The sequence below is a fragment of the Paramisgurnus dabryanus genome, chromosome 11 (assembly GCF_030506205.2).
Source record: "Paramisgurnus dabryanus chromosome 11, PD_genome_1.1, whole genome shotgun sequence".
Lineage (NCBI taxonomy): Eukaryota > Metazoa > Chordata > Actinopteri > Cypriniformes > Cobitidae > Paramisgurnus > Paramisgurnus dabryanus.
In genome coordinates, this window is record NC_133347.1 from 19199281 (window position 1) to 19213196 (window position 13916).

Consider the following 13916-nt stretch of genomic DNA (forward strand, 5'->3'; position numbering starts at 1 on the left):
AGGCATGTAATTTCTATATAAAGCCTGGAAAAAATGTGTGAATTACGTTACCGTGCCACAAAAAGGTTGTCTTTCATCTTTTTAGGTTTTATTTTATAATTAACTTCAAGGCCTGTGTTTGAAAACCTTACCAGACCAACAGCTTCAACTCATTACTGTCAGCTTGTAGAATGTGTCTGAAGAAATAATCCGGTACATTTTGATAAAATAAAAATAACCATTTCCCCTAGAATGAAACAATTCAAGACCTTGATGCTGCAGGCACAAAGATCAGGTATTACATAACTGCACTAATTATTAGAAAAATAAATGTGGGAATTGACTGAAGTCACTTTATGTTTAACCACAGGACATGAAAATCAAGATTGCACAGATCAACTAAGATCAGTGATCTTAAGTTCGCTATTTGTGCTTGTTAGTGTAATAAAAAAAATACTTTAATAAAAAAAATTGAATGTTGTGAAGCTTAAGATTATTTAGTTAAAACAACATTATAAGATTATGTTATATAGAGCAGTGGTTTTCAAACTGGGGCCCGCGAGATGGTGCCAGGCCGGGGGCCCCAGTTTTATGACATTTTATGAAATACATTAATTTATCATGAATTCTGTGTAATTAAACCTTAAAAAATAAGGCTACTAACCAAAAGCACTACTTTTTGTATAATTTTATGTTTTTTTTTTTTTTATTAAAATGTTGAGTTTTAGAAAGTTTTTTTGTCACAAATTTTCTTTGGGGGCTGCACCAAACACAAGGGGGGCCACACGCTGAAAAAGTTTGGGAACCACTGCCGTAGAGTACATTACAAAATCATTGTTTTGGTTTTTAAAGCACTACATAATTTGGCACCACCATACTGTATCTTTCTGAGTTTTTGTCTGTGTACATCCAGTCCAGGTCATTGAGATCGGAAAATCTTAATCTCCTGGTGACTGTAAGAACAAATTTTAAATGTAAAGGAGACAGCGAAACAGTCCTATATTGTCGAATGACCTCCCACATATGGTCAGATCAGTAAAGTCGTTGGCTGTGTTTAAGTCGTTGTTAAAAACCCACCTATTAGATATAGCAAGGGGGGCGCTTTGAGGTGGCTTGGCCTTTGTGTAAAAGTGCTACATTATGTTGTTGTCTCCTGTCCTATGTCTGTTTGTTTGTTACGTTTTCTTATATTGCATTGCTTGTATGTATGTAAGTTTGATTAAGTGTTTTATTCTACTGTTTGTGAAGCAACTTGGGCAATGCCTGTTGTATTATGTGTGCTATAGACGGTTTCATTGGACGCCCGTGCGCTGAAGCGATACACGTCTGGATCCGAACTTAACTTCCGGTTTCGTTTTTTTTTTATGGTCTGACTAGTTGCTAAACTGATCTCTTGAACAAATGCCTTGTCGAAAATAACAAATGTTTTGGTTTCCTATATAATCTATGTGTTGTTTTTTTGCTTATTATATAAATAAACTACATTTAAAGAACTTTGTTGTTATTTATTCTTAGCCGAGTTAACCGGAAGTTACGTGCGGACCACGACAGCCGCTTGTTTATGTTGTTACTGCTGAAACCGTCTATATAAATAACAAAAAAGAAAAGAAAGTTTCCAGCATGCATTGCATGGGACTGAATAATGTTCAGTTGTTGTTCTGTTGGTATTTAAAAGAGGTTATGTTACATTGTTGAATTTAAACAGGTTACCATCGTGCAGAGAAGTAGAGCATTTGCCTAAAGGTAGTATTAAATGTTGCTCGGATAAAGGAGGTCGCACACCGGATGAGAAGCGCAGCACCGCGTTGCGTCATGAATCTAAAAACAGAACACATTGTCTGCGTCCGAAAACGTAGGCAGCTGACTTGTTGCCTCATGAGGCAATGACTTCGGAGGCATGAAGGCAGCTTAGAGAAACGCTTTCGGACACACTTCATAGGCAGCGTGTTTGAAATATAAACACAGAGTGCCTTTGTGATAACTTTGTGATCACATATTTGAAAACTACAATACTAATTTCTCATTAGAAATGCAATTAAAAGGTGTGAAAGGTGAAAATATATGTTTATTTACACTAAATTTGTGCTCTAGCCACTTTCTTGGCCGCCATTTTTTTTTCGAACTCGACCAAGCTTGACCAATCAAATTCCCCATGCGCACACACGCATAGAATTGTGGGACAGGACGATGAAGGTATCTTAAGAGTCAGGAAGTAAATCTAACATTGAATTCGGACATGCCTTGATGCCTTCCTGCCTTGAAATGCTGCCTCAGAAGGCAGCAATTTAGAGTTTTTCGGAAGCAGACATTATTTTCTATGAATGTACGCATACCAGCGGCGCCTGGTGCTGGCTGTCCGCTGTGACTCTGGACACTGCTCAAATCCCTGTCAAGCCACAGAGCGCCACTCACGTAGTTCAACATTAAATAACATCATATTTCTCCCAAATCCTTAGCGATTAACATTGGCTGCTAACGTATATTTTACATTTCGAAGTAAACGTTATCTGACCAAGCTTGCGCTATTTAATGGACAACTTGTACAATACCTCCAAGTTGTCCTAGACGCGACGCTTCTCGTCCAGTTTGCGACCCCCTTCAGAAGGCATTACACTGATAATGCTATTGCTGTGATTGGCTGTTGTTACTTCGTGACAACTTTGAGCATTGTTTTAAAAATGATGTTGGACAAATTAAAGAAATGCATTTGACATCTGAAATACATTTTTCTGATTTTAGCTAAATTAATTAACCTAGACCAACTAAATTGTGCTGACTCAAAAAAACTAATTTAATTTGAATGAATAATTACATTATGAAAATGTTTCTTCAATTAAATTAAGTAATGAAATAACTTTTTGAGTGTAACGTTTAAATACAAAATGTTTAAATGCCACAGAAGTGTATATACTGTATGCAGTATGCTCTTACATGAGTGTATTAAAGGGATAGTTTATATGTTAGGAATCTTTGAAACCAAACAGTTCGTGAGCCCCATTCACTTCCATAGTATTCTTTTTCCTACTATGAAAGTCAATGAGGCTCGTGGTCGTTTTGGTTACAAACATTCCTCAAAATACCTTCCTTCGTGTTCATCAGAACAAAGACATTTATACAAGAGAACAGACAATATACAAAGAGAGAATTAATTTGAATCATCCACATGGTGAAACCAAAAATACGGATATCCAGAATTTTGCAGTTCCCTGATGTTGCGTTTATAAATGTCTAGACTGCAAGAAACTGGACCGCAATAAAACCACCTGTCCCTCATTCAACACAGACAGACAGGACCACACAGTACGAATAAAGAAAACTCTTTGGAAATAAAGAAAACTTGGACTGTGAGTTTGGAAACAGGAACCAGGAAAGCCTCATCTAATGATGATATCACCCTGTAAAAACATTTACGCTGTAACTGACTCAGAAGCATACATGGTATCTACAGCATTTAACATTTAAAAAACAGATGTACACCTAAATTCAACTTTTAAAATCTCACTCATACTAACACTTTATTTGTCATACCTCACCATATGTGTACAGAGTAGGCCAGTGTTTACATTAAACTATATTATATAAGACTAGTAGGAAAATACATTATAGGAATCATATGTTTCTGTGGCCCGAGGTAAAGGAAACAGGGATTATATTGCAACTTAAAGTTATGCCAAGTTGGTGCAGCTGTGGCGGGTAAATTAGGTGTTTGCTTGCCATATGGGCCATGCACCTAAACCGAGACAACATAAAGTCCACAGACACCATGTTTTAATAAATAGCCTACTATAAGCAGCTAGGCAAAATAAAGTGTTAAAACTAGGAGGGGTCTTGGTTTACGAGGGTCTTACAGATGTGAATAGTTTGAAGTGAGAGCTTGCATAGACATTATGATCAGTTAAACACAATACAATGCATAGGTAAGCAAAACTGCAAGAAACCAATAGTTTCAGCCAAACAACTGAACCCAGCACCTTCTTTTATTGTATTTAAAATATATATACTAATACACTTACAATAAATGTGTGAAAATGTGTAATGAATTGAACAACATACAGTATTTCAACCTAAAAGGTCTGGATCTATATAAAGAGATATTATTTTAAAATCTGCTGTGATAAAAGTGTAAAAGCAGAACTTACGTGTAATTGTCATCCTCAACAAACTTCTGCAGCTCTTCAATGTAACGCACTGACATCAGGTACTTCTGCACGTGTGGTAACATAACCAAATGATCTGTGGGATAAATACATGTGGAGATGCGATTTAATGTATAGCATGATAGAGAAAAAAAACCCTGGAAGCTTGTCTTTATTTTTATAGAAAGTTTAATATTTATGAAACATTTGAACAAAAATAAGTTTATATTTTGAGGAAAGAAACTGACCATAGTTACAGGACATCTGAAGGTCGGAGATGATGCGCAGCAGATTGTTCATCTGATTGGTTCTCTGCTCCGTCTCTATGATGCTGTCAGAGGCAGGATAGGCGGAGTCAATGTAGGTCATATCAAACAGATAAATTCCTGTTAAATGTAAACAAAAATGGAAAAGTGTTTTATTATAGACACATAATGTAAAGAAGGTGGACCTTTTTAAAAGTTCTGGAATAAACATAACATAACTTTCAAACTGTTGCTTTCTAAGCGATAAGCTATAGTACTCATAATAAAGTACTGAAATTATTAAAATTATGAAATGAATGTAGTGAAAATACTGTAAAGTTACCATGAAAAATAAGTTAACAACAACAAGTGGCTAAATACACTGAAACTATTATTAAATCATTACATATAATTTTAAATATTTATGAATTTTCGAATGTTTTTTTAGTCATTCAGCAAAAGATTCACTAAAATAAGTTCCAGTGCTATAAAATTAAACTTCAAATCATGGATAATTTTTGATCACTTTGCATGAGACACAAGACATAAAAATCTTCAACATGCTGAGCTGCAAGAAAAAATTACTTAACTCTTCAATACTACATAAGACACATTAAATAGCAACAATATAAGTTGTTTAACAATAAGTTCAACAATATACACAAAATACAACAATACAAAATATATATCCACATTCTATTTTCTTATTTATCACAATTTAATCATATTTTTTTCTCTGAAATACATTGCACAACTGGACCCTAAACTCTTTAGATCTTGTAAAACTTCAAGGTTTTCAATTGTCCACATTAGTGGACTGTCACCCTGTAACACTTCCTCTAACAAAAATGATCTTTTCTCCAGGACTTCACTGCTAATTTCTAGGCGACAGGAACCCATCTAAAACCACATGAAGTGCCTGTATATGATAGCCTCAGGGTACCACCTGATAGCTCCGGCTTGCTTTTTAGGAATCTGTTTCCGCTATTGTGGACACGGAAATGCCTTCTAATTATCATGTGTAGGTTATGAGTCTCCTAATGTGGAAAATGAGTCATTAACTAAAGAGCTAAAACGTGTTTTACACATGTGTAATGTGCTGTCTGGGCTATCTGGTGCTAAATGAATTACAGGTGTGAGTGAACAGTCAGTTAAAAACCAGATCACTTGCTTTCTGTAATTGTATGGAGGTTGAATGTGGTAAATGTTCTGCTGAAGTGGTCAGAAGTGACACCTGGTTTTGGGTTGGGACACAGAAAATTCTTGTGGCGCTCTCATTATTGGTCAAATCATATGTGCACTTCCACTTATTGTTTAATGGCTGAATTATGCTTTCACGGGGCACGCTGTCACACTATATGAGGAAAGTTTTTTTATGAAACAGCAAAACTACAAACATACAAAAAATATCAAACCATTGTTCAAACAAATTGATATTTAATTCATGAAAACTTACCACATTTATGAAAAAAGGCCAAGTTTAACCATTCAGTTAAGTTGTGTATTAAGTTGACTTAACATTTAACACAATTGAACAGTTGGACTAAAATAGTACTCGGAATTACGACAGACACTGAAGCTGTCATTTCAAGCCACAGAAATAGTCTAGCGTGAGGTCGGAGGTCAGCTGTATAGATGAGACTGACCCTGACATACTTCCTGTGAACAGTGAAGTGGGAGGCTCGGTGACCTCTAGTGACCTCTCACTCGATTCAATTACAACACCAAAACCACACTGAGTGCGTTTACATGCACAGAATAAAAAATCTGCTTATTAAAGAAAACGCTTTTCATGCGTTTACATTCAAATCAATAAAACAGCTATGCAGAAAACTACGTTTACATGAGATTTGTCAGGTTTCTGGCATGTAGTGATGTCACCACCTATATATAGCTAGGGGTGTCAACAATAATCGATTCGGCAATGCATCGCAATGCGGGCATGCACGATTCAGCATCGATGCAGCAAAGTGCCATAATCGATTATGTATGTCACTGTTTATTTTCTGGCCTCGAGTGGACAATAAAGTTGTTTCAATTACTTCCGGGGGCATAACAACAACAATCAAGATGGCTGAGGCGGAGAGAGATGACAGTGATAGACGGGTAAATAAAAACGCACCCTTTTCCATGGAAAGTGGACATATGGGCACATTTCGGATTCTACGAAGTTAATGGGCAACTAGACAAGACTTACGCTGTGTGTAAATTCTCATCTCAGGTTTATAATTGTCATTGTCTTAAAGCTGCTAAGCTTCCGTTTTTGTTGAGAATAGTTGCACTTGCCTTGTTGTGTACAGTAGAATTCTGATGCATCGCAATGCATCGTAGAATCGAATTGAATCGTTACCTGATGAATCGTAATTGAATCGAATTGTGAGGACAGTGCCAATGCACACCCCTATATATAGCCGTTTTAAAAAGCAGACATAATATCTGTCTAAAGCCCCGTGCACACTGTGAGATTTCAGCCATGGTTTAGCTGTCTGGGACCAATTTTGAAATCCTAAAAGATTCCTGGAATCCTAGGCTAAAATCTGCCGTTTTTGATTTGAATTATCCTCCGACAAAATCCTGGCAGTGTCAGAAATGATGGGACACAATCCTGCTGTGTGACATCTCCCTACGACAACCGGCAGATCAAGAACCAATAGAAGCACAGAACCTGAATCAACGCAGACAAATGTCAAAAAGAGCAGTACAGCAGGAGGAGAAACTTGTGGAGTTATGGAAAGATAAATAGTGTTTGTACCGTGGGGCAACCTTCCGATCTCTCTAATGAAGCCAATACGGAAGTGACTTAAACTGCAATTCATCGACTGGCCGCTTGAGGCTGGCTCCAAAAGGGAGTAAATTCCTATAGACTCCCATGTTAAAAATGCCCAACTTTACAGTAAAAAAATATTATGTTTACAACCTGGTACAAAGCGTGTTTTTGGTCTATATAGCTAATTGTGACCCGTCACGGAAACCAGGGACACAAGTCGGCAGCACAAGTTTCGAGAAAATGAGAAACAAAGATTTTTTTTCAAAATTTGTGATTTTCGTTTTATTGCAGAATCTGTTAGTTGAGATCACGAAGAAGCCTCTCCATGTTTGAGATAGCAGTTTTTGTATATTTAAAAGCGTACATTTTGCGGTTGAAATAGGCTTGTTTTTCCGGAGATTCTAGCGTGCAGCAGGGGCCGTCATTGTCTGTGTGTATATTTACATACTGTATAAGCTTTTGTTTTCGCCTCCGCCCCCAAAGGGAACAGCGTGACTACTAAATAAGGATAGTTCGCCCAAAAATGAAAATAATGTAAGTAATGACTCACCCTTATGTCGTTCTAAACTCGGAAGACCTCCGTTCATCTTCAGAACACAGTTTAAGATGTTTTATCGTTAGATTTAGTCCAAGAGCTTTCTATCCCCTTCATTTAAAATCTATGTATGGTTTCCATGTCCAGAAATGTAATAAAACATCATCAAAGTAGTCCATGTTACATCAGTGGGTCAGTAAGATTGTGTTGATGCATCGAAAATATTGTTTGGTCCAAAAATAGCAGAATTACGACTTTATTCAGCATTGTCTTCTCTTCCGCCTCGAGTGTAAAGTCACGTGACTGTAGTGGGCTGCCCTGTTCCTCAGACATGTTTGCTAAGTTTTTTTTTTTTCAAACTTATAGCGTGCGTCTCCCCAGACTGTAAAGCTCGGGCGCACAAAACAAAAAAATAAAATAAAAGAAGCTGGGGCGGAACAAATAACAGTCAGCCGCATCGTACGTCAGCCGCGTCACTGATTTTATGCGGCGCCGCAGTAGGATGACGTCAAAGTACCGCGAGAGAGCGCTTCAAGAAATCTTACGGAGTAGTTTAATTTCGACTCGCTCTCGCGGTACTTTGACGTCATCTCTATGTCAGTTCTTGCAGCGCAGCATGAGTCCAAACACACAGAAGTTACACAGATATCGTTGTATTCTTTATATAATTGGCTACATGTTTTGTCTATCAATATTTTCCACAAAGTCATTGGCTGATGGAGGAACGAGCGATCGATTGGTAACATCTCTAAAGGATGTTACGTTTTCGACGGCGCTGTTTGGATGATCTATTATACTACTTCCCTATTTTAAATACAAACTTTGAAGGCGGGTTCATGTGTTTAACGGAGTGTAAGCTCATATACCCTTACATGTTACGATTTAAATAGTCTTCAGATTATATATTATATTGTATTACCAGACATTCATGCGAAATCTCATGTAAACAATCTATATTTCACGGATTATACGCATTTGTGGACAAAAATGGTCATTGGATAATCTGAAACAGACTGGATTCGACTTGTGATCCCCACAAAGGTAAAAAGAGTCATGTTTATTTTTGCGTGTTGTCATTTGGTCATAAAATACTACATATGATGCTAGAACATCTCAAAAAGGGTTTTACAGGGGGCATGGCTTAGCTAAATGAGATGTAAATGAGCCCTATTGTCTCCCCCAGCTGAAAAGAAGAGTCCCTTTCGTCTCGATTTTCTCGGTTTGAGTATTTCTGAGTTCCTATATTCAAATGGCCACAACTTCTCCAAATCTTTTCAGATTTCCATGTGTCACACATCGTTGGAAAGCTTAGAAACTGCACTTTCAGAATATGTGAATAACTCAAAATGCCCAGATCCGACTTGTGTCCCTACTTTCCGTGACTGGTCACAATTTTGCCCTTCATGACAACTGTGAGGGGGTGAATTTGTTTGTAACTCATCCGTTTAAATCAGGGGTGTCAAACTCAATTTCATCCCGGGCCACATCAGCATTACGGTTAATCTCAAAGGGCCGGTTGTATTTGAATGACTGTATGAATCTATCAACTCTTTTATTACTGTATATTGCATAATTTTCTCTGCATTTGCTTACTATTGGTTTTGTTAATAACTCAATTAATACCTAGCTTTGAAAGTAGAAGCCCAGGCAAATAATGACAAAGTGTATAGAGTACAACTATTCTACAGATTATTTAAAAAATAATTGTGAAAACACATGTTGTATGTGAGTACAGTACACTCAAAATGTTATGTTATCCTTCATTGTGCAGGTCAGAAAATGAGAGGCATTTTAGATACTAATAAAGAGTTTTACCATCTCCACCACAAAATTAGGCATTTATTAAACACATCTACCCTCGCTTGTCATTTCTTGCCCTCTTTACAAAAAAGCTGTGATTTTTTTACCTGGCTTTGAGTGTCCTACTGTTTGACTGATGTCTCATGAGTTCATTGTTGTAGGCTACAGATCAATAGATTCAATCGTTTATTAATGAGTCAGATGGGTCATTAGTTCGCGTATTCAGCGGAAATAGACGCGTTGTAAACTAATCCCAGCTGGACATCGCGAAACATTTCTGTTCACGAGTCGGAAAACATTTTCTCGCTGGATGCGCGTGAGCGGGCGCGAGAGAGGGAGAGAAAGAACGAGCAGATACTGTCCGTTTCCATATGCGGAGGTCGTATAGGCAGCGTCATCAAGCCTGGTTTATTTAAGTTAACTGACCATTACATTCGCAAGTCATACGCATATTACAACTATTTACTATAAACAATAATAATATTTAACTTTATAATTGTTAATATTCTGAAACAAGACAGTCCTGATGACGTATGCAGCCTGGAAATGCGAGCTCCGGACGCTGCAGCGTTCGCATTCAGACACGCCCACTCTAGTAGTGTGCGCGTGCGGGGCACTGCTCATTCTCTCTCATGCAATCATCAACATTATCACTATAATTACATTACAAAAAGACTTTGGCGGGGCAAAAATTAGTTTTTGTGGCTGCTAAAAAAATCTATATAGGAAATAACCTGCAAAAATAAAACTTATAATAACAATAAAATAATCTGTAAACTCTCGCGGGCCACATAATTAACATAATTTGTAAACTCTTGCGGGCCAGATGAAATGAGGGGGCGGGCCGGATTTGGCCGGCGGGCCTTGAGTTTGACACCCCTGGTTTAAATTATATTAAGCCTTAAACTTCTGCATAATTAAGGGCGTGGCTGCTTGAGTGACGGTTGAACAGCCACTGCTGTCACTAGACTCGCGCTAGGCGAGAGTGGTTTCAGCTCAGCTTCACCCATGTCCCGCCTCTTTACCCATTTTCGGTTTTCCGTGAGTGATTCGCGGTGACGCGCGGGCAAGAAGGGCGATGGTAGGCAACGCCTACTTTAAGCTTCAAAAACGTTCTTCACAAACCAATGGGTGACGTCACGGACACTACGTCCATATTTTTTACGGTCTATGGTTTGTACAAAGTGTCATCGCCACTGTACCATGATAGGATAAAAATCAAGCACGCTGGAAATACAAATGCGAGGTACTCGTCTCCTCCATTTTTTCTTCTTTTTATGCTCGAGACAAGTCATGATTAAAATGAACAGTAGATGTTGTTTCGATTGCTAGCCTTCACTTCAGCGTGTGTTTGCCTAGCCGTCGTCGATCAATGACATAAAATTGCGGACGTGTTTGTCTTTAAACTCGTACAGTCTGATATTGATGGAAACTGAGATCATACAGTGTGACATGGACTTAACTATGATCTTGAAAATTTTGAGAAAGCCAGTTAAGGTGTTTACATGACATGTTAAATCAAGGTATTGAGCAAAAAACTACCTGTGCCGAACGGTTTTTGCTTACGCTGTTTACGGGCTTTCCCGATAACAGAAAAACGTTTTACGCGGGATTCATGGTGTGATATTAGAGGTGCAATCGGGGAGTTTTGGCGACTATATCTATTCTGTTAATTATGAAATGCCATTACACACTAAATTATATCCCATTTCTGTCAAAAGACCCTCCTTAATTTTACACATTGCACCTTTAAATGTGGAAAAGGGCATCCCTGCCTGACATGATACAAAAAGAAGTAAAAGCTAAAATTTGTATGGCTTTACTTGGCATCAAACATGTAATAATTACAAATAATGATATATTATACTAGGCTTTCTGGGACACTAAATAAAAGTCAGACTTCCTGAAAAAAGTGTTCCAGTGGCTGGTTTTCAATGAGTCCAGTCCTTCAACAGTCTAAGTTCAGCTTCACACAGAGAAAGAGGCAGAAAGACAACAAGAGTCACTGTGCACATGTGATCTTTACTGCTGTCAAACCCAAGGTCACTACTGTATCCATTCATACATTTTAAAACACTGCTTTTAAATACACAGGAATACATTGATTTCTATTACACAAATGTATTATATAACTTTAAATGTAGAACACACTGTAGCAATTGTGGTCTTGCTCAAATCTGTCTACAACAATCACGGTTTCTTTATTAAATAATATCCATATTAGTTTGCGCTCCATTCAGAAGTGATTACCCATATTCCCTTCAAGCGCTTTACCCTGCACAGTTACTCTGAACACATCATTTAATAACTTTAAATAAAGTTTATTGAAAACTTCTGTTCTAAACAAATTTACAACATAGTTTCCATGATTGTTCTCCCAAATAAATGTCATTGGAAGGATTTATTTATGGGGTTTGGAACGCACTGAGAGTCAGCAGGTGATAAACAAATGAGTCCAGCAAATATTGAGTCCAGCACTGATGTCTCTGAATAGAACAGGGAGTAACTTTGGAGGATTTTCCTGCATGTGCCATACCTCCTAAAATCAGGGATCATTATCTCCCAAGACATTTACAGACTTTATACTAGCTGAAATACTATACGCGGCATGCATTTTACATTACCTATAGTTCAGTTCACTGTTAACAAAAAGTCTTGATAAATTTCATTTAAAATAAATCCTGACATGACCCAGATCAATGATTGATTTGCTTCACCTGTGATCTATTGCTAATAATAAGTAAATATGATCGCATACCAGTAAACCACAGTGGACATGCAAATGAGACAGCTGTGGATTTTGGCCTATAAATATCAAAAGCATTTAGGCCACAGATCAGGCTGGAAGCCCAGACACACTTTAAGACTACAGTACATACTTAAAAGGGGCTGTCACAAATAAATTGAAACAAATCCAAATTAGCAGTTTTAAAAAGTTTTCTGCACCTGCTCATTGGGTCACCTGTCATTGGTGTCATGTCCTCGGTTTGCTGCCATTGAAGCCATGTGTTTGACTTCATGCGGCGGCACTGCGCAGATTAATTGGACTATGAAATCAAATATCGCACTGTGGCCTTACATTACAATTAAATGGTTATAAAAATTCCAATCGACATTGAAGGTAAAGACTACAACTCCCATCATTCCACGCTCTTTAACTCTTTCCCTGCCAGCATTTTAAAACAAAAAGTTGCCAGTCAGTTTAATGCTTTTCAGAAAATATTTTTTCTTAAAATATAAAAACATAAAGTATAAATAAAAGAACAGACCCTCTGCTTTCAAACAAAAACTTTTATCCTATCATCATTTGTTTTCTTTTTATCACCAGATATGTTTCTTCAAAAATACAAAGTTTTGAGCAAAAAGCTGAGATAAATGCATCTTTGTAAAGGACTTTGTTAGGCTGCATTTACACCAACTGCAGAAGAGGCGGCAAGCGCAAGTGATTTTAATGTTAAGTCAATGTGAAGACGAGTTGACCCGCGTCTGGAGGTCCAGCGGCGAGGATGAGGCATGTAGCGCGGCGCGGTAGACGCGTTTCCGCCTCAATTGAGCCCCATGCGCGAATGGTGCTTTTTGTGCATTTTGCGTTTCACGCGAATTTGCATCTGATTCCCGAGTTGGAAAACTTGGACTTTGGCAGATTTTTCGAGGCGCGTTAACCAATCAGGAGCCTGCTTGCTGCTGTGGCGGCAGCTCCGCCTAGAGTCACTCATTCAACCTGAAGGAACGCTTGATATTGTCCGTGAGCAGTCACCCGGAGCTATACTATACGGTACAAGTTCTTATTTCTTTAGAGACAGGAATAAAAAGGACCTGGCTTGGTAGAGTGTCAGTGAGGACATTGGGCAACCTGGTAAGTTGTAAAGAAACATTTAACTTTTGAGTAACGTGAAGTTTATCGACCTGCGCCGTTTATTTTCCCCCTATAGTAAGGTGACTAAATACAAACCGGTAACTCTCTCCATAAATGCACAATCAACATCAGTCATCCTGCAAACAGACAACCTCAAAGCACTTGCCTCCCCACAAGAAGCGGATTTTGCCTCTGAGGCACGTCAAATGCTTGCTTTTTCCGCGCATCTACTCCGCTCTACACGCACGAATGGATTCAAAGTGTTCAAGCGACAAACTAGGCGCTGTAGACGAGATTTTGACGCCTGAAATGCGCTTGGTGTAAACTCAGCATTAGAGATCAGATTCGGAATGATGATCGAAACATACACAAAGATTTTACTGTTTCGAATCCATGGATGCTTTAGTGTTTTAAAATTCGGGTAAGAGGGCATCTTGGTGGATAATACCAGAAATATGGATTACCATTGGCAGGGAAGTGTTTTCTCCTAATTGACGAGATAACTTGTCAGTGGCGGAGAAAGAGTTAACAGGATCGTCAAACTGTGGCTGTTGTTGTTCAGCAGCGTCTAACGAAAATTACGCATTAATTTTTACAT

The 13916-nt window shown here is 38.1% G+C and overlaps 1 protein-coding gene across 3 annotated transcripts in view; it reads right to left on the bottom strand.

Annotated features, from left to right (window-relative positions):
* ralgps1 (Ral GEF with PH domain and SH3 binding motif 1) overlaps positions 1–13916 on the bottom strand; it is a 113019-nt gene that overhangs the window by 11292 nt on the left and 87811 nt on the right. For all 3 annotated transcript variants that reach the window (XM_065247284.2, XM_065272117.2, XM_065272118.2), the window contains 2 exons: positions 4364–4501; positions 4119–4212 (listed from right to left, as the gene is read on the bottom strand). In XM_065247284.2, coding sequence (XP_065103356.1) covers positions 4119–4212; positions 4364–4501 — 232 coding nt within the window. The remainder of the gene's footprint in view (positions 1–4118; positions 4213–4363; positions 4502–13916) is intronic.